Genomic DNA, 25,976 nt, shown 5'->3' on the forward strand with positions numbered 1-25,976 from the left:
GCCGGGTTCGCGGTGCTCGCCGAGGCGGCGGCGGCGGCGGCAGCGGCGGCGGCGGCTGCGGCTGGAGGCGCGGGCCGGGGCCCGCGGCGGGGCCGGGGCTGGTCCGGGAGGGTGGCGGGGAGAGACGCGCGGGGAAGATGGCGACGGCGGGAGCGAACGGGCCCGGCTCGGCCACGGCCGCAGCTTCCAATCCGCGCAAGTTTAGTGAGAAGATCGCGCTGCAGAAGCAGCGTCAGGCCGAAGAGACGGCGGCCTTCGAGGAGGTGATGATGGACATCGGCTCCACCCGGGTGAGGGGCCGCCCGGGCAGCGGGAGCGGAACGAGCAGCCGCGGAGCGCGGAGCCGGGAGGCGGGGCGGGGGCGGGCGCCAGCGGGAGGGAGGCGGAGCGGGGCCGCCGCCGTCCGGGAGGCGCGGGCGGAGGGCCGAGGGGCCGGAAGACGGGCTTGCGGGGGGAGGCCGGGGCTCGCGGGAGCCTGGGGTTGGGGAGCGAGCGGGGGCCGCGTGCAGAGAGCGCATCCCCGATTGAGTCCCCGGGGACGCTGCTGCCAGCATCCCCGAGGCGGGGCCGGGCCGGGGGCATGGTCCGCTGGGCCCAGCCTGGCGCCTCCGACTTGGTGATGTCCTCCAGTCGGTTCCCTCTGCCCTGTGGTGCCGCTCTCGGCACTTTCGAACCTCCGGGAAAGGGCCCCTTGAGTGGTTTGAGTCGCAGCGCCGGGTCTAGTGGGGCAGGAAGTCCCCTCCTGCGTCCCTTCCCTTTGCTTCCTTTTTCAAGTATTTCTTGTGGTTTCCTGACGTGAATGTAGGTGAGGACCATCGCGCACAGACTGTGCTTGATGTTTTGCTCTGGCCGCCGTGGAGGGGAGGTGGAGACTTTGAGGCTCCAAAGCGGGTAACCAGTTGGCTCTAGGTCAGGTTTGCTGAGCTTTCTAGGAAGATGTCTGCTTGATGGGTCGGTTATGAGGTGTCTGGCAAGGTCTTCCATGTTTGGGAATATTCATTTCCAAGTAGTTCCAGAAAGAGAGCATCCTGGCCGAGTTGCCTTTGAAGCCCCTCTGGCCTTGGTTTCTTGCTTCCCAGGGCTGGTTGTCGGAGGGAGTGAGGGTGGGAGTTGGCCCAGCTGGGAAGCAGCCCTTGTTTAGGGACACGTTACTCTCCAAACAGCAGGTGAGCGTGTTGCGCTGATCCCTCGTGGCAGGGAGCTGGAAGGAACCTCAGGGGACATAGTGGAACATAAATACCATATTTGAAAGCTCTTTCTGCTGGGCTGACTGTGGTTGTGTCTGTGACCATGACTCTGGTTGTACGCTTGTGTGTGTCCAACCCTAAACTGTTAGTCTTTCTTGTGTTTTTTTTCCTCTGAGTTTCCAGAGACCGTGTGTTCTAGTTTGTGGGGGGGTCAGAGCAGAGAGAGTTAGGTGGGGAGGCAAATCGCATGTGCCTGTGCACGCACGCACACACACACACACACACACAAATCGCGTGTGCCTGTGCACACACGCCCCTCCAAGTGCCGTGAGGTTCCTGATCTAACTTTGGACTGCTCTCCTTTAGGAGGCAAGAAGGTGGGCGAGAGGCACCGCTTGAGATGCTGCCCTCTGTCTGGACTGTGACTCCAGCACAGGTGTGGGGGGACTTGAGCATCTGTGTGTGCAAACAGAAAGGCCGTGAGAAGTTCAAAGCTGAGGTTTCTGTCTTTGTAGTGCTTTGGTTTGTCAGAACGCCGCCTCCACCCACCCAGCCCCTGGGCTGCGCATACAGGTCTAGTGGGCATACGAGGCCAGGGCTTGGGGACCCAAGAACCTAAAGCCAGAGATAAGACATCTGGGGCTTAGCTGGTTATCTGGCCAGCAGAGAGGGCTCCTCAGAGGCAGACACAGCTACAGGGGCCTGTGCTACTGAGAGGCTGGGTTATCACACACAACAATAGCAATTCGAGGGGCCCAAACGTTCACATCGTGTCCGCTAAGCTCAGTGGGCCGACCTCTTGGAACAGAAAGTCGCTTTTGACGTTGGCCTGTGCACAACAGTACATGACCCCCGGAAGCTCACCAGTTGCCCTGGGCCTGGGCTTTGGTTAGCAACAGCGTCTGAGTCTCAGAAGTCGGCGCTCACCTCTCTCAGACGGGCTTGAGACGTGTAGACAGGCAAACACCACGCCAGCCCGAGGGTTGTGCCTCCAGGTGCGTCTCCGCAGGGTGGGGGTCAGGTCAGGGACATGGCTCTGGCCCAGGCTGAACTGGGGCATTCCTCACCCCCATTCTCAAGGTTCCCCTGGCAATCCAGAGCCTTTAGAACTAGTTAGAAGGGGGCACCTGGCTGGCGCAGCTGTGGAGCGTGCGACTCTTGATTTCAGGGTTGTGAGTCTGAGCCCCCGCATTGGGTGTAGAGATTACTTTAAAATCTTGGCGGGGGGGGGGGGGGAGAACTTAAACAGAGGATGGCTTCTTGGTTTTGGCACTGTTTTTCCAGCTCAGAGAGCCATCATTTCCTGGATATTCTAGTTCTGGTGGTGCAGGCTCTCTGTGTGGCTTTCCTGAGCCTAGAAGCCTGTGCCCTCCGGAGTGGGATGGGGACAGGCCAGCGATAATGGCTCTGTGGCATCCACCGTGGCCTGCCCCTCACGTGCCAATTAGTCCTAGACGCATCTGGAGGGGAAAGTGGAGGTGCCTCATAGGCACCCTTCCCCGGAGTCAATCCACGTGACTAGCCTGGGGGCTCCTGGCAACCCCTCAGGGACTCTGTTTAGACCGCTGCCAGCTGGGACGGGCCGCAAGCAGAATGGCAGGCCCCGCCTGGCAGGGGGATGCCCGCCGTCGGTGGTGGTGACGAGAGTGGCCTGCAGAAGAGCCAGGGCAGTTTCTGCACCAGGTCTCAGCGGACCTGTCCCCCAGCACGGCCTTTTCTTCGGGTGGCCCTCCGGGGTGCGCTGGCAGTGGTGGCACACAGGTTTGCGCAAGGGTGGCCCACAGGGACAGCGGTCAGGGTCCTCCCTGACGTTGCCATCTGTCCTCCGTGTCTCAGTTACAGGCCCAAAAATTGCGACTGGCGTACACGAGGAGCTCCCATTACGGCGGGTCTCTGCCCAACGTTAACCAGATAGGCTGCGGCCTGGCCGAGTTCCAGGTGAGTGGGCGCCAGCCCTGGGGGGTGGGGGGGAGGGCACGGGCGCCCGGGCAGCTGCCCCTTTGACTTATCTGTGTCTTTTGGCAGAGCCCCCTCCACTCGCCTCTGGATTCGTCTCGGAGCACTCGGCACCACGGGCTGGTGGAGCGGGTGCAGCGAGACCCCCGAAGGATGGTGTCCCCGCTCCGCCGCCACCCCCGCCACATATCCTTCCCCGAGGGCGGTGGGGCGGGGTTCCCGGAGAAGTCGCGGTGGGAAGGGACTGGGGTCCTCTCCGGGCCTCCCAGAAAGGCCGCCCCCTGGCCCACGTGTCAGCGCTGGCCCCCCCCCTCGGGCCCTGCCTCAGTCTCTGGCCGGCGCAGTCTTCGGCTTGCTCTTTGCCGCCAGAGGCAGGACATGTGTCTCCGTGTCTCCTGCCGGAGGGGGGTTTGGGTCCCTCTGCACTTTTTTTTCCTCGCCTTTCTGTTTCTGGCTTTCGGTCTTAGAGGCTTTTGTAGACCCGTTTCCCACGCCCTGTCTGCTTGTTCTCCTTCATTTTTCCAACTCTTCCGGGCCTGGTTCCTTTCTCTCTTCCTTTCTTTGGCCCTGCTGTTGCCCCTTGCAGAAGAGGAGGGCGTGCTTGTTTCTGGAACCGGCCTCCTGTGCTGCCCCCGCTACTCTCTCACCTGGTCTCTGTCCCCACTGCCCCTTCCTCCCTTCTCCTTAACTGGTGCTGCTCACGTTGACAGCTCTCCCTATAGTCCTGCCTACTTGTCTCCTCCCCCGGAGTCCAGCTGGCGGAGGTCAGTGTCTAGGGCAGACGGATCTCCTGTCCACTCTGACGTGTCTCTGGAGGGAGCTTGGGTTGGGGCTAGGCTTTCAACGGCGCGTCTTCCTGATGCGGGGCTGGGAGGGTGGGGGCAGGCGGAGTAGGTGGGTCAGAGTCCGGTCTTGGCCATGTTGACACGGGCGGCCAAGCCTCCCAGCCCTGCCGGCGCGGGACCAATGGGGACCGTGGCCGGCCGGGGTGTGTGTCGGGGGGAGGCGGAGTGGGCGCCCGAGGCGGAGCCCTGACCCTCAGGTGTCTGGACCTCCCCGCTCACGTCCTACTCGGTGCCTACACCACACAGTCCCGCTGGCCTCCACGATGCCCATTCCACTTGTCCTGGCAGAGAGAAGTTCAAAATTTCCAGATCCCTTAGCTTGATTTCGGGCGAGGGGTCACGGGTCACAGGTAGCAGAAGAACCGGAAAAGAGGCGCGGCCCTGGGTGCCCAGCCCCGTCTGTCTCCGCCTGGGCTGCACAGCCGTCTCCAGCCCCGTGCCTGCTTTCCTGTCCATCGCTAGCCTTCCTCCTGGTGACCCTGTGTTTCCACCCCAGGACGATGCCCTGGGGCAATTTCCCTGCAGAGAAGGGGCAGCTGTTTCGACTACCATCTGCTCTGAACAGGTGACGGCCCTGGCCTTCTCGGGTCGCATCTCGTACCACAGTTTCTGGGCCCTGCTCCCTCGCTCCACGCTGTCCCAGCAAGCACTTTCCCCTGTGGAGCAGGGCCCGGGGCCGGGAAGCCTGCTCATCTCAGCCTCCCCCCACCCCGCAGGACAAGTTCTGACTCTGCCCTTCACACCAGCGTGATGAACCCAAGCCCTCAGGACACTTACCCAGGTCCTGCCCCTCCCAGCATCCTGCCCGGTCGCCGCGGAGGTGAGCGGCCCAGGCCTCGGGCAGGGCAGGGAGTAGTTTCCGTGGCTCAAGCCTGCGGGCCGGGAAGTGCGTCCCGGAGCCAACTCTTCTGCCTCCTTTGCAGGTTTTCTGGATGGTGAGGTGGATTCCAAAGGTACGTGTTCCTTGCCGTGTGTGGATACTGATGGCAGGGGGTTTCTGGGCCAGAGTCGGGGCTTCGAACAGGGCCGGGTGCAGGACTCCCGCGTCCCCAGCTCCGTCGGCCAGTCTCATGGCCAGTCTTTCTCTTTCAAGTCCATGGTGCTGAGGAGAACTTGCTGGACGACAAGCACTTGCTGAAGCCCTGGGACGCGAAGAAGGTCGGTGTGGCCCACGTCCCTCTTCTTTCCACGGGCCAGGTCCTCCTCGGCCCTTGCTAAGGGTTCTTCCTTCTCTCCTCAGCTGGCCTCCTCCTCCTCCCGGCCTCGGTCCTGCGAAGTCCCTGGAATTAAGTAGGCACCTCCGGGAGGCTGGCGGAGGGGCTGGGGGAGACGTGGGAGGCTGGCGTCCAGCCCCCTGCCCCCCGACCGCGGCCCCCACATCCCCCTCTCTGTCCTTTCCCCCCCACAGCATCTTTCCGTCTCCTGACCAGCCTGCCAGCGTGCCTGTCCTCCCACCCGCCATGAACACGGGAGGCTCCCTGCCTGACCTCACCAACCTGCACTTCCCCCCACCACTCCCTACCCCCCTGGACCCTGAGGAGGCCGCCTACCCCAACCTGAGTGGGGGAAGCAGTACTTCCAATTTGACCCACACGATGACCCACCTGGGCATCAGCGGGGGCCTGGGCCTGGGCCCGGGCTCGGGCTATGATGCGCCAGGTGAGTGTTCCCCGGAGTGCTGCCTGGCTGGCGGGGCGAAGGGGTGGGGGGCTTGAGCGCCTGGGACCCTCCTGTGACTGTACACACCAGTCCACCCCAGATTCCCTCACGGCAGGTGTGGCTTTTTCTAGAAAGGTGATGAGGGCAGCCTTCAGGCGGGCCATGCCGGCCTCACTGTCAGGGACAGAGCAGGGAGGACATCGCCTTGCCACTTTCATAGTCTGGTCACCGCTACCTGTTCTGGGCAGAAGGGGGCCCGGCTCCCATCAGTAACGTTGGCCTCTCTGGTTTTTGTCTGTGCAGGACTTCCTTCCCCTCTCAGCCACCCACCCTTGCAGGCCTCCCTGAGCAATCCCAACCTGCAGGCCTCCCTGAGCAATCCCAACCTGCAGGCCTCCCTGAGCAGTCCCCAGCCCCAGCTCCAGGGCTCCCACAGCCACCCCTCACTGCCTGCCTCCTCCCTGGCCCGACACACACTGCCCACCGCCTCCTTGGGCCACCCCTCACTCAGCGCCCCGGCCCTCTCCTCTGCGTCCTCCTCCTCTGCCTCGCCTCCTGCCCTGGGTGCCCCTCCTTACCCAGCTTCTACCCCCGGGACCTCCCCCCGCCATCGCCGTGTGCCCCTCAGCCCCCTGAGTTTGCCCGCGGGCCCAGCTGACGCCAGGAGGTCCCAACAGCAGCTGCCCAAACAGTTTTCGCCAACAGTGTCACCCACCTTGTCCTCCATCACTCAGGTATGCGTGGCTCCCTTCCCTCTGTGTCTCCCTTCCTCTTCTCTTCCTGCTGAGTGCTCTCCCTCCCACCTTCAGCTTTCCTGATGTCTGTCCTCACTTCTGAGCTCCCGTGTCCGCCCTCCCCTCCATTCCTCTGCCCCTCTCGCCTCCCCCCTCCTGAAGAGTGCAGGCCCCGGGGTCACATCCTGGCCCCACGTCTCGCTAGCAGCCGCCTCCCTGGACGGGTGGTCAGGAGGTCTGCCGTGGTCTGTGGGCCTCGCGTGCTCACCTGTAGAACGAGGATGCTTTTGTAAGGGTCACGGGAACAGTTGACGGGACGTGCTTAGGCCAGGCCGGCTCAGGCACACGCTCCAGACATGCCAGCTTGGTCCTTGCCTTGCCTCCCTCCCTACTTCCCATGCTGTCTGTCTGTCTGTCTGTTCTCGTGTCGCCATCCTGTCTCATCCACCTCTCCCATGGCTGTTTCGCACCCACTTCCCAGAGGCAGAGGCTCTCAGATCACACAGCCTCGGCTCCGTTCTTTGTTTTCAAGAGGAGGACGTTGGCCCGAGGGAAAGTACCGTCCAAGCTTACTCTGCAAGTTAGGAGGAGTTGGGACCAGACTGGGCACCTAGCTGAAGGCTCCTTCCTCGATGCTGAAATGCCCGCTCTTCTTTTCTCTTGCCCCTCCTCCTCCACCCCCTTCCCTGGAATGCGTGTTGTGTGGTCCGTCTCGACGCAGGTCCCCTTTCGTGGAGGAAAGATTAAGGCCAGGCCAGCAAGGGCTCTGCTCCCTCAGAGCCTGGAGCGAGACCCACGCCCCTCTCCCCGCCCCCCTGCCCTGGTGCCGGCCTGTGGGATGGGTTGCGAGTACTTGCTTGCTGACGGTGCTTAGGAACCACTTACCTCTGCAGCGAATCCCGAGCAAGTTGGGCTCAGACTCATTCGCTCCCTTCCGGGCCGATACGCACGTTGGGAATCTGCACCCAACCCCGGGGTCGCCCCGTGGCACCGTCAGCTTTGTGTTGAGGACGGCTGCAGCCTAACAGGGTGGGGAACCCCAAGAGTTCCTCTCGGGGGCGCACTGAGGGCTAAGCTCCCTTTCTCCTTGTCTTCAGGGTGTCCCCCTGGATACCAGCAGACTGCCCACTGACCAGCGGCTGCCTCCATACCCGTACAGCCCCCCGAGTCTGGTTCTGCCCGCCCAGCCGCCCACCCCAAAGCCTCTGCCGCAGCCAGGGCTGTCCTCTCAGGCCTGCCCGATGCAGCCCTCAGGCAGGCCACCGCACTGTGGGCTACTGTACCCGCCCGGCTCCGGGGGGCACGGGCAGCAGTCTCACCACCGGCTGATGAGTGACTTCAGCCTGGGGAACGTGAGTGCCCAGGTCTCCGGCTTAGCAGCAGGGGAGGGCCCACGTGGGATTGCCGGTGCGCTCTGAACTGGGAGAGCTGGTTGGGGTGGGGGTGGGGGATCACCCCCTCCAGGTACCAGCACTGCCAATCTGAGGCTTGTCTCCTCCTGCCTTTGACCCCTGCTCCTGCCCCTGGCCCTCATCTGTCCCTGTACAGCGTGCCCTCTGCCGGCTGCTGCCCTGACTGGCTCTCTTCCCGGCATGCACGCGCTCTGTCCCCGCACGTGTGGCACCCACACCTGCTCCGGGCCCCGTGCTCGCTTCTGCTGCCCCGCTTGCTGTCTTCACCCTCTCCTCTCATTCCTTGGGATGGGGGTGTGGGGTGGGTGCTTTTCTGGGCAGAGGGGGGCAGAAGGGACACGCCGGTCCGAAGCCCGCTTCCTCGGGGTCTGTCTGTGTGTCCATAGCCAGAGCAGTTCAGCATGGAGAGCCCGTCGGCCAGCCTGGCGCTGGACCCCCCTGGCTTTTCTGAAGGGCCTGGATTTTTAGGGGGCGAGGGGCCAGTGAGTGGCCTCCAGGACCCCCATACCCTCAACCACCAGAACTTGACCCACTGTTCCCGCCATGGCTCAGGGCCCAACATCATTCTTCCAGGTGAGCGGTGTGGGTGGTGACGGGCAGGGAAGGAGGAGAGGACACGTTTGCCGGTGCCTCACGAGACTGAGGAGTCTCAGGAGAGTTTTCCGGGCCCGGCTCTCACCCGTCTCTTCTGCCCACATAGGAGACTCCTCCCCTGGCTTCTCTAAGGAGATTGCCGCAGCCCTGGCCGGAGTGCCTGGCTTTGAGGTGGCGGCGGCCGGGCTGGGGCTGGGGCTGGGGCTGGAGGAGGAGCTGCGCATGGAGCCCCTGGGCCTGGAAGGGCTCCACATGCTGAGCGACCCCTGTGCCCTGCTGCCCGATCCTGCCGTGGAGGACTCTTTCCGCAGTGACCGGCTGCAGTGAGGGGCCTCATCAGCGTCCGTCTTCTTGGCCCTGCCCTGTCACCGGTCCTTTCCTTCCTTCCCCCTGGCCAGTAGAGACTCCACTCTGCCCCCTAGATCCTCTTTCTGCCATGAACGAGGGATCCCAAGAATGAGAAAAAAGCAAGGGGTCTTGTCCAGGTGGCCCCTGAACTCTGCACGAGGGGCGGGCCTGGGGGAGCTGGAGGGAGGGCCTAAAGCACTTGTAACTTTGAATCCTCTGTCTGGAGGTCAGAGCCTGTTGGAAGGCAGGGATGGAGGGGAGCCCTGGAGGCGGGGCTTGCCCTGCGCCTGGGGGGTGGGCGGTGCCAGCCCCTCCCCACTCTTCCCCTTGCAATGCAGGAGAGAGCCAGAGTGGATATTATTTTTTATTAAATATATTATATGTTAATAAAAAAATCATATCAAGCTTTGGCGTGGTTTCTATTGTTGGATATGTATCTGGGGGTTTAGAGGGTCCTGGGGCCCTCTTCTCAGCGCCGTTGTGGTTTGTGGAGGGGCCTCAGCCTCAGAATCTGTACCCAGCGTTGAACTTGGGCGTCCAGGCTGGATGAGGACCCCCAGGGCGGCACATGTGCCCTCCCGTGCCCTCCCACCCCACCTGTCCAGGCTAGGCTGAGCGTGGGGACAGCGTGGGGCCCTGGCTGGCCAGGCGCAGTGCCGAGGCCTGGCAGTGAGTTCCGGGTGAGGAGGTGGCCGATGGCTGAGATCGCAGGCCGAAGTTTACCCAGGGGCAGCTGGCTCCGAGGAGGCTTTCCCACCAATTGTGGATGCCGGGCAGGACTCAGGCTGGGTCCCGGGAGCGCCTAGGAGACGGCCGTACCTGGGCAGCCTCGGTGGGATGCTCCCGGGTCTCTCGCCACTCGCCTGGAGAGGCTTCCCCTTTCTGACTGCCCTCTGCCCTCCATGCTCTTCCGCACTCACCAGTCGAGGGAGTGGTGTCCCCTCCGGCTCCCCTGCCCCCCTGCTCTCCCTGCACCCCACGATGCCGCCCTCTCCTCTTCCTCTTTCCAAAGCCCTTGTCTTTTTCAGAAAAGGGAACTGAGAGCTTGTGGCCGAAGCCAACAGGGAATGCAGTGTCCCCTAAACCTGGAAGTAGGGGTGTCACAGGGTCGGTGCAGCCAGCCGGGGCCTCCTGGGCCGCATGTGACCAGGCCCGGCGGCCTGCGTGCAGGGGGCCCTCCCGGCCGCCAGGGGTCGCGCTGCAGGCGCCGGGCGGGCGCGGCGGGGTCACGGCCGGGGGTGCGAGGTTGGGGGGGGGGGGTTGAGGGGCTCAGGGAAAGCGGGGCGCGCGGACGAGTGCGGCGCGGCGCCCCGGCCGCCTGTCCCTCCGTCCGCCGCCCGGCGGGAGCGAGCCGAGCCCGGCGCCATGTCCGGGACCGGGTAGCCCGCCAGCCGCCCGCCTCCGAGCCGCCCCGCCCGGCCCGCGGGCCGGGAGCCCGGGAGCCGCGGGCCGGCAGGTAGGGGCCGGACCGGGCGGGGCGGCGCGGGCGGAGGCGGGCGGGCGCCGGCTGCGCATCTGGTTCCGCTTCCTCCGCCGCGGGGAAGTGAAAGCGCGGGGAGGGCGCCGCGGTCGGTGCCCCGCACCCCGGCGGGGCAGGGGCGGGCGCGCAGGTGTGCGGCGGGCGTCCCCCCCCCGGCCCCCCGCCCCCCCCCCCCCCCCCCGGCCCCGCGGTTCCCGCAGCAGCTCCCGGCCGGGGCGGCCGCGTGGGGCCAGGGCCGGGGCCTGGCCGGGCGGGGAGGGCATGGGGGGGGGGGGAGGGCTGCGGGAAGGCGGAGGAGGGGCCGCGCGCCGGGACCGCCGCCCCCGGCCCGGCCCCGGCGGTCCCCCCGCCGCGCGCCCTCGGGCCGACTTCCGCCCGCGCAGCTTCCCCTCCCGGGTTTCGGGAAGTCCCCTCCCTTCCCCTCCGCGGCGCCCCACGCCTCCAGTCCTCCGCTGCAGCCACCCACCGAGCTGCGCCCCAGCTCTGCGCCCTGGGGCTCGGGGACCCCCGGGGCCCCCCCTCTCGGGTTGGGCCATGGCGGCAGGTGAGAACACAGTCGCTCCAGGCCCGTGGGGCTCCCGTCTCCCTCCCTGGGCTCCGCGGAGGAGGGCAGACGGCTCTGGACCCAACTTCAGGATCGTGGAGGTGGGAGGACGCAGAGCTGTTGGGTTGCTGGACTTAGCTTAGGAACAAGGGTACTTGAGTCTGCTTAAAAGACACGAAAACTTGGGTTTTGTGGGCTTCCCTGGAAACCTAGAGGGGCGCTCTTTAAGAACGTTAGCTGGGTCGTGAGGCCCTGATGTTACCAGTAGAGGCGGAAGGTCAGAAACCCCTAAAAAAGACTGTCGCTTGGCGTGATGTCATTGCAGGCCTTTACAGAAAAGATTGCGATCTCCGCAGTCGGGAGCCAGCACGGGTGGGGCCTTTAAAGGGGATTCGGGAGCAGTCTGAGGTCAGAGCCGAGGTCAGCCGCGAGCCCAGAGTGGCGTTCGGCTGGTTTGGGGAGAGGGCTGGCGCCGCCCCGCGGGAGGGCCCGGGTCTCTTTAAGGGCCTGCTGACGTCACGGGCGGGAGCGCTCGGGGTTGGCGGACCACCACCGGTCCTACCCTCCCCTGGAAGGCCGGGAGGGGTGGGAGCGCTCGGGGTCACCTCCCGGGTCGCCTCCCTCGCTTCTTCACCTCTCCCGCGCTTGACTGTTCCAGATGCAGTGAGTGAGGGGGGGGCCATGGCGGAGGAGCGGCCCCCCCGGCTGGTGGATTACTTCGTGATAGCCGGGCTTTCCGGGAGCGGAGCACCCATCCCCGAGGAGCCGTGGGTTCCCGAGCCCAGCGGGCCCCTGCGCCCTCCGCGGCCGGCTGATCCCATCACGGATGTGGCGGTCATTGCCAGGGCCCTGGGCGAGGAGGTGCCCCAGGGTTACACCTGCATCCAGACCTCTGCTGGGGGCCACCCCTTGGAACTCAGCGCTGGGCTCCTGGGTGGAACTCAGCCCGTCATCTGTTACCGCAGGGGCCGTGACAAGCCCCCTCTGGTGGAGCTGGGGTGCGTGGCCCTCTGCTTGGGGACTGGGCGGCCAAGGGGCCGGTGTATTTTCCTAGTGCTCCCATGGAGGTGGGTCCCCAGCTTCCAGCCCCGCGTCCTGTTTCCTGGTCTGTAAAACAGGGGAAATAACACCTCCTCGGGGTGCAGTTGGCAGGATTAAATGAGGTCACCCACGTGTAGGACGCGGCACAGAGTCAGCAAATGGGGCCTTTTCCTTGTCGCATTTACGAATGAGTGTGCAGGCCACGGAGGGCTCGAGGGGTTGCTGCTGACCAAGAGGGAGAGAGCCAGGGCCAGAGTCCGGCCAGAAGCGGGCCCCGGGGTCCACTCTGACACGGCTGAGGGTGCGAGGCTGGGAGGTAGGACCGGTTAGGCGGATCTGCCCTGGGCTGTTGACATCTGTCTCTGCTCTGTGCCCAGGGTGCTGTACGAGGGGAAGGAGCGACCCAAGCCCGGCTTCCAAGTGCTAGACACGACGCCCTACAGCCACTCGGCCAATCTAGCCCCTCCCGGCCCAGGGCACCCCCGCACCTACCTCACTTACCGGCGGGCAGCAGAGGGGGCAGGGCTGCACGCCCTGGGCATCACTGACCTCTGCCTGGTGCTGCCCAGCAAGGGCGAGGGCACCCCTCACACCTACTGCCGACTGCCCCGCAACCTCAACCCTGGCATGGTGAGCGGGGCCCGCGAGGCGTTGGCGTGAGGGTGTGGAAACCGGGCACAAAGGATGGCCTAGGGCCTCTAGGGCGGGGGTGGACCCAGAGGGGTGGCTCTCGTCTCGGGGGACTCCTTGGGGGTGGTAGAGCAAATGGCTCCCGGAAACGTCGTCAGCTATGTATCTGCTCGTCTCTCGTTGCTTCTGGGACAGTGGGGTCCAGCGGTGCACCTGTGCTACAAGGTGGGCCTGGCCAAGGCCAACACGCTGGTGTACGAGGCAGGTGAGTAGCCCCTTTGTCCCCCCAGCCCCCCCCCCCCCCCCAGTCTCTCGTGTCCCTCTGCCCTGGCGCCTCTCGGCCGGCACCACCTGCGTGTCCAGAACCCACCTCCCCTCTGCCACCGGGCGCTTCTCTCGCATCCCCTGGTTCCTACACCCCGGAGTCTGATCGGCCCTCCTCCTGGTGCCCCCCACTCCGCCCGGGCCACAGAGCTGCTGGGCCGCTACCCGGAGGAGGACAACGAGGCCTTCCCGCTGCCCGAGTCGGTGCCCGTCTTCTGCCTGCCCATGGGGGCCACTGTCGAGTGCTGGCCTGCCCAGACCAAGTACCCCGTGCCCGTCTTTTCCACCTTCGTGCTCACGGGTGCAGCTGGAGACAAGGTGGGTGTGCGGGGTGTGCCCCGGGGTCCGGGCTGTGCAGAGCCCGCCTGACGGCCTCTCTGCTCCCCTGCCAGGTGTACGGGGCTGCCCTGCAGTTCTACGAGGCGTTCCCGAGGGCCAGGCTGTCGGAGCGGCAAGCACGGGCCCTGGGCCTCTTGAGTGCGGTGGAGCGTGGCCGGGCGCTGGGGGGCCGGGCCGTGCGCAGCCGCCGCGCCATTGCTGTGCTGTCCCGCTGGCCTGCCTTCCCGGCCTTCCGAGCCTTCCTCACCTTCCTCTACCGCTACTCCGTCTCGGGCCCCCACCGCCTGCCCTTGGAAGCGTGAGCATGGGCACCGTGACGCTGGGAAGGGGTGATGAGGGAGGGCTGGGGAGCCCAGGAGAGATTGTGGTGGGCAGAGGAGTGGGGGCAGGGAAACGCCACGGGCTGAGGGGTGAGTGGGGCCTGAGCTCCAGCCCACGCTTCCTAGTTAGGTCCTGACAGCGCCTGCGTGACCTCTCTATGCAGCAGGGTCTCTGACGGCAGGCGAGGGCCTCCCGGTGGAGCTCTGGGAGGCCCGAGGTTCTGGGGACAGGTGAAGGACACGCGCATCCCTCTCTTCCCCAGGCACATCTCTCACTTCATTCACAACGTCCCCTTCCCCTCCCCACAGAGGCCTCGCATCCTGGTACAGGTGAGTCCTGGGGGGTGTTGGGGGTGGGGAGTTGAGGAGGGGCGGAGGGAGGTGGTCCGGCCGCCCTCCGTCATTCTGACCTGCGGCCCTTCTGCCCCCAGATGTCTCCCTATGACAACCTGCTTCTCTGCCAGCCTGTGTCCTCACCCCTGCCCCTCAGGTACGTGCCCGGGTTGTGGGGTGGGGGGGGGGGGGCGGGTGCTGTGGCGACCGAGGACACGTAGGCGCCAGGCAGGAGCGCCCGGCTCTCGAGGTCTGGAGGCCGGGCCCCCGGGGGCGTCTGTGCATAGTGTGTCGGGAGGCCTCTCCGGGGTCTCCTGGTGACCCCCCCGCCTTGCGCTGCCCGCAGTGGTGCCAGCTTCTTGCAGCTGCTGCAGAGCCTAGGCCCGGAGCTGGCCGTCACCCTGCTGCTGGCCGTGCTCACGGAGCACAAGCTGCTGGTGCACTCGCTGCGGCCGGACCTGCTCACCAGCGTCTGCGAGGCCCTGGTGTCGGTGAGTGCCTGTCCTGCCCGGCCCACCTTCCCCAGACTCTGCTGCCCGCTCCTTCCTCCCAGAGGGTCCTCGACCTTCTCCTTGGGCGCGACCTGTACAGCTCCGGTCGGCGGGGCTGTTCTCCAGAGTCCCCCCCACCCCCGCCGCACCCCGTCTGCCGTCCCCGCCCCCGCCTCAGTGGCCCTCATGCCTGGTGCTGCAGATGATCTTCCCGCTACACTGGCAGTGCCCCTACATTCCGCTGTGCCCGCTGGCGCTGGCGGACGTGCTGAACGCCCCCGTGCCCTTCATCGTGGGCATCCACTCCAGCTACTTCGATCTACACGACCCACCTGCCGACGTCATCTGTGTGGATCTCGACACCAACACGCTGTTCCAGTAAGAGGGCCGGGCCGGGCCTCCCCCCGAGCTGGCGTGTGCCGCGCCCCCCGCTCACCAAGAGCCGGGGACAGACAGTGGGCGAGGCGGGACGCGGGCCCCACTGCGCCTCCTTCCTGCTGCCTATCCCACAGGACTGAGGAGAAGAAGCCCCTCTCCCCTCGGACCCTGCCCCGCAGACCCTACAAGGTTCTGCTGGCTACGCTGACACACCTCTACCAGCAGCTGGACCAGAGTGAGAACCCTGTGGGGGCGGGGGGCTAAGCCCACGGGTAGGGAGGCCTGTCGAGAGCTAGGCCTTCCTCGAGGTCAGCGGTGTTGGGATCTCACCCGGTGGCAGTCGGCGAGAGGGCAGGCGGACGATACCCGTGTTCCGAACGCCGGGGTGGGGGCGGACTCGTTCCCGGGGAGGCTGGAAACTGTCACCCGACGGGCGTGCTGGGAGCCGGCGTTGGCTCGGCAAGAGCGGGGGGCGTCGAGGCTGGCCTGACTCGGGCTGCCCTGGTCCCCAGCGTACACTGGCCCCGAGGAAGAGGCGTCCTTGGAGTTCCTGCTGACGGACTACGAGGCCGTGTGCGGCCGCCGGGCCCGGCTGGAGCGCGAAGTCCAGGGGGCCTTTCTCCGCTTCATGGCGTGTCTGCTCAAGGGCTACCGGGACTTCCTGCGCCCCCTCACCCAGGCCCCCTCCGAGGGCGCTCGAGATGTCGACAACCTCTTCTTTTTGCAGGGTAGTCGGGGCGTCTCGGGAGGGCTGGCCGGGGGCCGGGGGTCCCGGAGCCACTTGCTTGCTCGTTCCTTCGCTCGGCAAATGTCTCAATGGGCACAGGTCCGGGCCCTGCGCTCTCCCGGGCTTGGAGGGAGTCCCCGGCACAGAGACGCCCCGCCCCGCCCCGCCCTCGCGGACATCCCCCCCCCCCCCCCCTCCCGGTCTCAGGCAGGGGGTGCAGAGGGGGCTCGGGAAGGCTGTGGCCAGCACGTGACCCGTGACCCCGCCTGCCCCACGCTCCCCCCCCCCCCCCCAGGCTTCCTCAAGTCCCGGGAGCGCTCCAGCCACAAGCTGTACTGCCAGCTGCTGCGCACACAGATGTTCTCGCAGTTCATCGAGGAGTGCTCCTTCGGCTCCGCCCGGCACGCCGCCCTGGAGTTCTTTGACTCGTGCGTGGACAAGGTACTGGGCGCCGTCCTTCCGTCGAGCCGCCGCAGCCGCTCGACGCCCGGTCGGCGCTGGGAATGCCGTCCGTGCCCCACGTGTGGCTGCTTCGGCTGCACACCTCCCTCTGGTTGTGACCCCACCCCCCCAGCCCGCTGCACCTCCCTCCGGTTCTGATTCCGTCGTCCCCCCCCCCCCCCGCCCCACCTGCTGCACCTCCGGGGCCTGGGAAGTGGGGGGCATGGGCCTTGCTGTGCCCTCCAGGGAGAGGGCGGGTCCTGGACACCCTGGCCCGTGCCCACTGTCGTGACCTCGCTCTCTCGCCTCGTGCTTCAGGTGCACCCAGAGCAGGACAAGCCTGAGCCGACGCCCTTGGTGGAGCTGGAGGAGCTGTCGGGGAGCGAGCTCACCGTCTTTATCACCCCTCCCGAGGAGCCCCCAGCACCAGAGGGCAGTGAATCCGCCCCCCAGTACTGGTGAGGGCCTCCTATTCCAAGCCCCGCCGGCTGGCTTCGCGTCAGCTGCTCCTGACGTGGCCTCCCTCTGCCCCTCCAGCTACGACGGCTTCCCAGAGCTACGGGCCGAGCTGTTTGAGTCCCCTCAGGAGCAGCCCGGGGCTCTGCCCGTGCCGGGCCCGACCCGCAGTGCCCCCAACAGCCCTGCCCCCCGCCGTACCAAACAGGTAACTGGGACATGGGCCCCAGACACCCCTGACTCCGGCCACCTCCTCACCTGTGAAACGGATGGACTGGCGCCTCCGCCATTATTAGCCGGTGTCCGTGCGCTTGCCCGCGAAAAGCACGTGAAACGTTAGCTGCCGTTACCGTTGCCGTCATCACGGTCGCTCTGTCCCGGCCAGTCTGGGAAGCCAGGGGCTTATTGCCTCTCCCGGGGCACCCGCTGGAGGGCCGGCCTGTCTGCCCGGGGCTGCAGGGCGGAAGCCTGAGTGCGGCACCCCTCCCGCCTCCTCGGAGCGCAGACCCTTGCTCGGGGAGGGGGGTGCTCCTGCCCCCCCCCGCCTTAAGACCTGTTTTGGCCTGGCGCTGTCCTCACCCAGGCGTCCCCGCCCCATCCAGGAGACGAAGGTGGCCCAGCGGATGGCACAGAAGTCGGCGGCCGTGCCCGAGCTGTGGGCCCGGTGTCTGCTGGGGCACTGCTACGGGCTGTGGTTCCTGTGTCTGCCCGCCTACGTGCGGTCGGCGCCCTCCCGCGTGCAGGCTCTGCACACGGCCTACCACGTGCTGCGCCAGATGGAGAGCCGCAAGGTGGTGCTGCCGGACGAGGTGGGCCTCCGCGCAGCCGTGGGGAGCCGGGCGGGTGTTCCGAACGTTCCCTGAGTGGGCGTGTTCAGGGCACGGCCGTGGGGACCGACCCCGCGTGTCAGCAGGAAGGGCGGAGACCTTGGGTGCCCCCGGGGACCAGTGGGGTCTGTGGGACGTGGGGAGGCCGCAAGAAGGTGCCTGCTGGGACCGGGGGTGGTGGTGGTGGGGGGGGGTCGGGGCTGGGAGGGACCCTCATCCTGCGCCCCTCCCGGCCCAGGTGTGTTACAGGGTGCTGATGCAGCTGTGCTCCCACTACGGGCAGCCCGTGCTGTCGGTGCGAGTCATGCTGGAGATGCGGAGGGCCGGCGTCGTGCCCAACACCATCACCTACGGCTACTACAACAAGGTGCCGAATCCGGCCAGGGTGGGCAGGGCGGGCGGCGGCCGGTGTGCCGCGGGGAGGGTGCTGCTCCCTGACGCCCCCTCGGGGACCCGCCCCGTGACCACTGTGTCCTCCCCCGTGCCCGGAGCTCCTTAGCGCCCAGACGGGGCTTCCTCCTGCTTGGCCGCTTTCTCACTCGCCAGAGCCCCGACGAGGCGACCGGGCAGGTACCGCTGTGACCCACCGGTAGCCGTGGGGTCAGCCGGTGGGCCGGGAGCTGCTCCAGGCCCGCCGCACGGTGCCCGTGTTTGAGCTCAGCACAACCCCATCGTCCCAGGCGGGCAGTGAGGGTGCAGAGGGCTGGTACCTCGTCCAGTGCCCCACGCCCCGGGAGGAGGTTGGGGGGCTGGGTGTGAACACGGGGGCACGGGGATGTTTCCTGCACTCAGGCCCTTAAGCGTGACCCTAAACTGCCTCCTGCTTTTTACACGATGAAGCTAACGGCTGAGAAAGTGAAAAGATTTCTTCGAAGCCATATACTCGATAAGCCTGGGTGCAAACTGTCTGCGCCGTTTCTGGCTTCCTCCAGACTCCTCAGCGGCAGCTGCTGCTGATTCCCTCATCTGGGCTCTCGCTCCTGGCCGAGCCGTGGGCAGGACCCACCCAGGCAGGACGTCTGCAGGGGAAGGTGGCCCCCGGGTCCCGGGTGGCGTCCCTGAAACCGGCAGTGGCCGTCAGGCCATCGTCGGGGCGTGGAAGTAGGCCATCTTGATGGGCGCTGTGCTTGGCAGGCTGTGCTGGAAAGCAAGTGGCTGTCTGGTACGCCGGGCGGACGCCTGCGCTGGGCCAAGCTCCGGAACGTTGTCCTGGGGGCCGCTCAGTTCCGCCAGCCCCTGAGGGAACGGCGGCGGCGGCAGCAGCAGCAGCAGGCGGCAGCGCCAGAGGCAGGCGGTGCCCAGACAGGTGGGTGGGGGCCGTGACAGGCTTGGGGACAGCGGCCAGGCTCCAGCAGAGAAGCGTGGGGGGCCAGGGCTGGCCTCATGGTGGGCACTGGGTGTTCTGGGCACTCTGGATGGGCTGCGCTTGGCCGGTAAAAAGGGGAGGATGTTCTGCCCGGGAGGGTCCCTGCAACCCCGGTCCATGCGGGGAGCCCTGTGTTGGAGTAGAGGGCTGGTCTCTAGGTGGCTGCCTCTTGGCCTCGTCCCCGTCTTTTGCAGAGCCTCGTCTGGAGCGTCACTCCCCTACCCGCCCGCTTCAGCGCCAGACCACTTGGGCTGGTCGAAGCTTTCGGGACCCAGCTTCACCCACAGGGCGCCTGGTGAAAAGCGGCAGCCTGGGCAGTGCCCGCGGGGCCCAGCCCACCCTGGAGGCCGGCGTGGCCCACAGTGAGTGCCCTTGTCTGACCCCCAGTCGGCTTTCCTAAAGCACTTGCCGGGAAGAGAGGGGTTCTCTGTGGGGGGCGCCGTGGATGCTGGAGGACCTCGTCTGGGACTCCGTCGGCTGGGGGTGGGGCGGGGGGGTTGTGGTGCCAGAGTCCGGTCAGCCAGGGGCCGTGTTTCCCGACTTTTCTCTGCCCCGCAGTGATCGAGGCCTTGGGAGTCCTGGAGCCCCGGGGGTCCCCTGTGCCCTGGCGAGACGGAAGCCTCTCCGACCTGAGCTTGACCGGGGAGGAGCCGGCGTCTGGGGGCAGCCCGGAGGACTCAGGCTCTGCCCTGAGCACCCAGTCCACTGAGGCCCCGGAAGGGCTGAGTGGGCGGACGCCCAAGGCTGGTGGGCGTCAGGACGAGGCCCGCACCCCCAGACGAGGGCTGGGCACCCGCCTGCAACAGCTGCTCACCCCTTCCCGCCGCCCCCCTGCCTCGCGCGGCCCCCCGCCCGAGCTGCCCCCTGACCCACCTCCCCCAGCCCGCCGCAGCCCCATGGACAGCCTCCTGCGCCCCCGCGAGCGCCCTGGATCCACCGCCTCTGAGGTAGCCGGCGAGGGGAGGGTGCAGCTGTGGTGGCACCCGGGGGCCCAGGGGGGCTGCCAGTGCGGAGCCGGCCCCGGGGAGGCCCTGAGGGGGCTTTCTCCTGTGATGGCAGAGCTCAGCCTCTCTGGGCAGCGAGTGGGACCTCTCCGAGTCTTCTCTCAGTAGCCTGAGCCTTCGCCGGTCCTCAGAGCGCCTCAGTGACACCCCCGGGTCCTCGCAGCCGCCCTCCCTGGAAGTGAGGACAGCCCGCATCCCTCCGTCAGAGGCGGGGGCGGGGGAGGTGGGAGGGCGCTTCCCGAGCCTGGCGGGGTCCTCTCCCTGCAGATCCTGCTGTCCAGCTGCTCCCTGTGCCGGGCCTGTGACTCGCTGGTGTACGACGAGGAGATCATGGCTGGCTGGGCACCTGATGACTCCAACCTCAACACCGTCTGCCCTTTCTGCGCCTGCCCCTTCGTGCCCCTGCTCAGCGTCCAGACCCTGGATTCCAGACCCAGGTGCCCGAACCAGGGTGGGTGCTCCGGGAGGGATGGGGGGAGGGGAGTGGAGGCCCAAGGGCTGACCCCTCTTATCCCTCCACAGGGCCCCCAGCCCCAAGCCTGCCCCTGCCAGTGGCAGCAGAGACGCTCCTGTCCCCGGGGGCCCAGGCCCTGTGCTCAGTGACCGCAGGCTGTGCCTCGCCCTGGATGAGCCCCAGCTCTGCAATGGGCACACGGGGGTAAGGGCTGGCGAGGAATTGGGTCTGCGTGTGTCGCCCAGCAGGGGGCACCGGGGGTGGTAGGGTGCGATGGGCATTGAGGGCATGAGGCATCTCAGAAGCTGCTGGACGTGGTGGCCCAGCGGGAACCCGGCTCTGAGGATCGGGCCACGATCCTCCCTGAACCACCCTCCCTCTTTGTGCCTGACAGGGCACCTCCCGGCGGGTGGAGGCTGGGGCCTGGGCGTATCTGAGCCCTCTGGTGCTGCGGAAGGAGCTGGAGTCGCTGGTGGAGAACGAGGGCAGTGAGGTGCTGGCATTGCCTGAGCTGCCGGCTGCCCACCCCATCATCTTCTGGAACCTTCTGTGGTATTTCCAGCGGCTGCGGCTGCCCAGTATTCTGCCCTGCCTGGTGCTGGCCTCCTGTGATGGGCCCCCACCCCCCCAGGTCAGTGCCCCCTGCCCCTGCTTCCTGAGCGCTCCTTCCCTCACCTCCCAGCTCTGCCCCTTGGGCTTCAGAGGTGGCACCTGCTTTGACCCCTGGCCTTTTCACGCCACTACTCAGCCTCGATTCTCTCATCTGTAGAATGGCACAAGCATCCAGTGCCCGGGGCTGTCAGACATCTCGCGTACCGCCCAGCACCTGTCACAATGCCTCCTTGACGTTTGTCTGTTCATCCCACTACATACGTACTGGGCACCCTTTAGGTCCCGGGCAGCGTGTAGGCAGTAGTGACGCGGCGACTGCAGAACAGAGAGCGTGCTCTCAGAGAGCCTGCGCTCTCGTGGGGGATGAGCGTTCCTTCCCTCTTCTCTCTGACCGCATCCCGGAACACCGCTGGTCCAGGTCTCGTCCTCTGCCCGCCACCTCCTGAACCCGCCCCCTTCGTCTTGGCCCCTGCAGGCCCCGTCTCCCTGGCTGACACCTGACCCGGCGTCTGTGCAGGTGCGGCTGCTGTGGGATGTCCTGACCCCTGACCCCAGTAGCTGCCCACCTCTCTATGTGCTCTGGAGGGTCCACAGTGAGTCTGGTATTTGGCTTAGGCTGGGAAGGGGTGGCTTCCACGCCCCGAGGGCTTGGTAACCCTGGCTGCCTTCCTTCGTTTCGCACAGGCCAGATCCCGCAGCGGGTGGTATGGCCAGGCCCCGTGCCCGCACCCCTTAGCATGGACCTTCTAGAGTCGGTGTTGCGCTATGTTGGCCTCAGCGAAGTACACAAAGCCGTGGGGCTCCTGCTGGAAACTCTGGGGCCGCCTCCCACAGGCCTGCATCTGCAGAGGTATGGTGCTCCCCTCCGGGAGGTCCCTGGCCTCCTATCCTGGGCTCCGCAGTCGTTTTCTCTCACTCGTCCCCTCTGCCTCCATTGCAGGGGCATCTACCGTGAGATCTTATTCCTGACAATGGCCGCTCTGGGCAAGGACCACATGGACATAGGTGAGGGAGCAGGCAGGGGACCGAGGAGGTGAAGGATCTGGAGCCAGGTGTTGCGGGCGGGAGGGGGGAGGGGCGCTTGGAACCCTGATCTGTTGACTCACCTCCACCCTCTTCCCTAGTGACCTTCGACAAGAGGTACAAGTCTGCCTTTAACAAGTTGGCCAGCAGCATGGGCAAGGAGGAGCTGAGGCAGCGGCGGGCACAGATGCCCACTGCGAAGGCCATCGATTGCCGGAAATGTTTCGGAGCACTTCTGGAATGCTAGGGACCCTTAAGCTTTCATCTCCCACCTGGGGTGGGGAGGTGAGGGAGAAAGGGTTCCAGAGATAACCTGCTTCCCTACTCCTTCCATACAGGAGTTGGTGACGGCCTGGGAGGCAGGCCCAGCCATAGGCACCGAGTGCATGGGCAGCAGGAAGCGGGACCCACTGTGACCAAAAGTCACAGTCCTCTATCTGCGGCCTGCCCGGTGTGCTCACGCTGATGTTATAGGAGGTGGGGGTGGCGTAGGGGAGTTGGCACAGTTCTGCTCTTCCCCAGATTGTACCAGGAACTCTCTTCCAGGGCACCCACAGATCTGCACTGCCCTGGTCGCGTTACAAGTTTTTGTTTTAAAAAACAACTGGAAAAATACAGAGCTACTGAGCCTTTGCCCTGAATGGGAGGGAGGGATGTCATCCCACCAGTGATGGTTCTTCTTCCCCAGAATTGCCGAAGTAGCCCGAGGCTCTCTGTTACACCTTCCTACCTTAGTGTTTGTATTTTAAGTTATTTATTTTGGAGCCATAGCCCCTTGCTTAGGAGGCTCTTAGGGATGGTGAGAAAGAGAAGGGACACGGGGCACCATGGTTCAGTGGCTTGTAGCTGCGGAAGAGGCAGGGGCCATCTAGAGGAGCCCCAGACCCCCCTCAGGAAGAACTAAAGCCCCGTCCAGTCCAGTCCTTCCCGCCCAGGGCCCGGACCGTGCAATAAGGGTCGTTCCTTGCAAAGTTTTGTTGGATGTAAATATAGTAAAAGCTGCTTCTGTCTTTTTCCTTCTGCGTCTTGTTTCCTGGATCTGGGACAGCGGTGGGGGATACCTTTTCCTTTTCCCCGACTGCACATCCTCCTTTCTGCTTCTCCATCCCTTTGCAGCCTCTGGCGTGGCCGGCTTTCCGGGACCAGGTCTGGTGCCGGTCCCCTGGGGCCCCGGGAGCTCTGAGAGCAAGAGAGGGGTGAGTCTGGCGCTGGCCGTGGTGGTGCCAGTCCGTGTGGCACTTCCGGCCCTCCCACACAATCGCCCCCTTGTCCCTCATTTGTACCCCACACAAAGGCTCCATTCTCCGGGGGCCTTGAGCTCATCCCTGCCTCCTTTCCCTCTCGGCTTCTCCAGCACCGCCCCATAGGACGGCCCTCTCCCTGGTAGTTGGTGTTGGCCCTCTCATCGCCCTGGGGGCCCTGGCAGTGGTCCTAGGCCTCTTCAGCTGCTCTAGCCCCGGTTCCTACTCTTCCAGCCAGGGTCCCAGCCTGGGGACAGCGCCAGGAAGACAGGGGCGAGGACTGAGGCGCTCCCTGCATGTGGGCAACAGGGAGACGGGCCGCCTCGGAATTCTCCCTTTCCTGTATGATGAAATAAATTCCGGAAACAATAATTACCAAAGGGAATTAGCCAACAAAACAAATGCCTTGGGTCCTTCCCCGGCGGGCAGGAGTGTCAGCGGAGGAAGTAACTTATGTGAGGCTTTATGCAAATTCCTGGGAGTGGAGAACAGTGGCTGATGAGAGAAGTACTATCTCTAAATTCTGGAAGCTTCAAGCCACGGGACTGACCCTTCCCCATCCTGTGCCAAGCATTGGTAGATGCTTTTCCAGGGCCCTAAAAGAGCTGCACAGGAGGGAAGCAGGGGCTTGGGAAATGCCATCAGTTTTGCCAGGGACGAGGAGATGCCTTCTTCAGTGAGGAACCCTCACGTCACCCCAGCTTCTGACCAGACCTCATCTCCCAGAATCAACCTCTCCCTGTGTCTGCAGGGGAGCAACAGCTTTTCTGAAATACACGTTTTTGTTGAGTGTAGAGTGTCCAGCAGTGTGCTGAACCGTCTGGAGGTACAGAGAGAACTTTTAGGGCTCTGTCCCTTACAAGAGCATACAATCTCATTGGTCTAGAGTTCCCCTGGACTCACAATGATAATCATCCTTGTCTCCAGCTTATACCTCTCACCTATGGGCTTCCTTCTAGACACCTACAGACAGATGGCACAGGACTCCAAAGTTCTTCAAACACAAGAATATCTGGAAATTCCAATAGCAAAGTACTCACTATGACGTCTGACAACTGGGTCCTGTGGCCTAGGGAGCTGTATGAGGGGAAGGATATGCCTAAATTACCTGGCTCAATTTTCTCCACCCACACTTTAGAGCAAGTAGGCTTGAGTGTGACAGAATTTTAATTAAATCTTGTCTCTGCCGTTTACTAATTGTATTATATCAGCCAAATTAACTGCTGTGCCTCATTTTTTCCTTGCCTGCAAACCGAGGAGATTATTCGTCAAGATTAGTCATATAAACCATATACAGTGCTAAGCACACTCCGTAAATGCTAGCTTCAAAAAGAGAACGAACAAACAGGCAGTCTGCAGAGGGAAAGGTCAGGTCCGCTCCAACAGTGACCCCTTGGAGGACACACTTGTCTTCCTTGGAGTTTGAGCACCCTAGATTCAAAGTCCCCTCCACGGTCTTCCTGTTGAAAGGTATCTTCGTCAGGCCGGCACCTTCAGCCACCAGGCTCCCGGAGTCTGCTCTCAGCCAGATGGCAGAGAACGGGCAAAACAGGTCGGGGAAGGCCTGCGCCTTCAATGAGGGCTGTGACTTTGTCACAATTCTCCTGGATCCCCAGCACATGACAGGCCCTCTGTCTTGTGTGTTAAGTAACTGAGGCAGCGAAGCCATCCACATGAGAAGCAATTTTCAGTGCGGAGCAAGGTGGGAACAACAGGTAGACAGCAATACAAGCTGAATTTAGAGCTAAGAGGTGGAAGTGAGGAAAACTCTCACAATAGTTACCATTTATTACGTTCACTAAGTGCTTACTATGTCCTTGGCACTGTTCGGAGCATTTTAAGTGCACTATTTTTTTGTTTTTAATTTTTCAATGTTTATTTTTGAGAGACAGCGCGAGTGGGGGAGGGGCAGAGAGCGAGGGAGACACAGAATCGAAAGCAGGCCTCCAGGCTCTGTGCTGACAGCTCAGAGCCCGACGTGGGGCTGGAACCCACAAACTATGAGAACGTGACCTGAGCCCAAGTCGGAGGCTCAACCGACTGAGCCCCCCAGGCGCCCCTGAGTGTACCGTTTTGAAATCCTCACAAGTACCCTATGAGCTGGGCGCTCTTCTCAGTACCCTCATTTTACACATAGGGAAGACTGGGGCATAGAGAATAGAGATTAAGTCACTTGCATCCAAATCCTACAGCTGGTGAGAGGTATGCAGCCCAGGCAGCCTGACTCCAGAGACCACCTTCTTCATCTGGACCTTAGGAGCCAGGAATTTAAGAACGGGCGCACCCCTCTGCGTGGGCGCCCAGGGTCCACCTGTCTTCATGGAGCATCCTCCACCAGTTTCCTTTGCCTTGATTTCTAAAGGATTTGAGGGCTCCTGGGTGGCTCGGTCGGTTAAGCGTCTGACTTCAGCTCAGGTCATGCTTTTCACGGTTCCTGGGTTCCAGCCCCAGAGCCTGGAGCCTGCCTCAGTTTCTGTGCCTCCCCCCGCCCCCTCTAAAAAATAAACATTAAAAAAAAGTAGCAATAAAGGATTCGAAAAGGACATTCTAGCGCTTCCGGAGCCAGTTACCCCTGGTTTCAAACCACTGCCTCCTCCGTAATTAAATGTCGGACCTTTGCAAGTAACTCAACCTCTCTGAGCCCGACCCTGATGTACGTGGGTTCGGGCTTCAGCCCTGCCACTTAGCACGGGTGACTTTGGGCACGTTATGTCCCCGCCTGTACACTGGAGACAACACTATCTCCCTGGAGAGTTAGGAGCAATCAATGAATCAGTCCGCGGAGGGCCCAAAAGAGTAGGTGATGAGCCCGTAGCGCAGCGCTCGCCAGCGGCTCCCCGGCACCCTGACTCCGGTCACTGGATCTCGGTCCTCGAGGAGCTCGAGAACCGCTCCGACAGTTGGGCTGCAGGCAGGGAGGCCGGCTCGAGGCGCCGGGCCCAGGCGCGACCCAGCGGACGCAGCTCCTCGCGCCGCGAGCCCCGCCCGCCCCTCGCCCCGAGGCCCCCGCACGCCGGGCCGCCCCGCGCCCGGCACCGCCGGCCCCGGGAGGCTCGAGGCCTGGGCCGGACGCGGGCAGGCCACGCCCCGCGCGCACAGCCAGGCCGGAGCGCCCACGGCTACTGCCCCCGTCAAATTCCGGGATTCTGTCGCGATGAACCACCACCCACCGCGGAGTCTGGTGCCCGCTCGCCGGCCTCCATCTTTGGA

At 64.6% G+C, this 25,976-nt stretch overlaps 2 protein-coding genes across 9 annotated transcripts; both read left to right on the plus strand.

The window, feature by feature from the left end:
• The first annotated feature begins 88 nt into the window (after window positions 1–88).
• On the plus strand, window positions 89–9,110 carry CRTC2 (CREB regulated transcription coactivator 2). The gene is made up of 14 exons (XM_042976366.1): window positions 89–290; window positions 3,024–3,125; window positions 3,213–3,329; window positions 3,846–3,907; window positions 4,485–4,553; window positions 4,705–4,808; window positions 4,912–4,941; window positions 5,082–5,146; window positions 5,229–5,278; window positions 5,397–5,647; window positions 5,951–6,381; window positions 7,479–7,733; window positions 8,180–8,366; window positions 8,494–9,110. The coding sequence occupies exons 1-14, from the start codon at window positions 138–140 to the stop codon at window positions 8,712–8,714; spliced, it is 2,097 nt and encodes a 698-aa protein (XP_042832300.1). The 5' UTR covers window positions 89–137; the 3' UTR covers window positions 8,715–9,110.
• A 1,061-nt stretch (window positions 9,111–10,171) lies between these two features.
• DENND4B (DENN domain containing 4B) lies at window positions 10,172–22,541 on the plus strand. Of its 8 annotated transcripts, XM_042976540.1 has the most exons (29): window positions 10,575–10,759; window positions 11,085–11,167; window positions 11,418–11,757; window positions 12,178–12,430; window positions 12,626–12,695; window positions 12,903–13,072; window positions 13,147–13,391; window positions 13,677–13,743; window positions 13,845–13,903; window positions 14,093–14,237; window positions 14,440–14,615; window positions 14,750–14,850; window positions 15,128–15,343; window positions 15,638–15,783; window positions 16,102–16,241; window positions 16,321–16,447; window positions 16,842–17,048; window positions 17,305–17,433; window positions 18,201–18,372; window positions 18,627–18,794; window positions 18,991–19,379; window positions 19,492–19,614; window positions 19,704–19,873; window positions 19,959–20,094; window positions 20,285–20,521; window positions 20,978–21,095; window positions 21,187–21,352; window positions 21,443–21,507; window positions 21,627–22,541. In XM_042976540.1, the coding sequence occupies exons 3-29, from the start codon at window positions 11,441–11,443 to the stop codon at window positions 21,770–21,772; spliced, it is 4,458 nt and encodes a 1,485-aa protein (XP_042832474.1). In that variant the 5' UTR covers window positions 10,575–10,759; window positions 11,085–11,167; window positions 11,418–11,440; the 3' UTR covers window positions 21,773–22,541. The 8 variants fall into 8 exon arrangements, with proteins under 8 accessions (XP_042832476.1, XP_042832478.1, XP_042832480.1 ...); XM_042976542.1 differs by lacking the exons at window positions 10,575–10,759; window positions 11,085–11,167 and adding an exon at window positions 10,172–10,191; XM_042976539.1 differs by having other exon boundaries at window positions 10,575–11,179.
• Window positions 22,542–25,976: the final 3,435 nt, after the last annotated feature.

This window comes from Panthera tigris, chromosome F3 (genome assembly GCF_018350195.1).
Source record: "Panthera tigris isolate Pti1 chromosome F3, P.tigris_Pti1_mat1.1, whole genome shotgun sequence".
In the NCBI taxonomy this organism is placed as follows: Eukaryota; Metazoa; Chordata; class Mammalia; order Carnivora; family Felidae; genus Panthera; species Panthera tigris.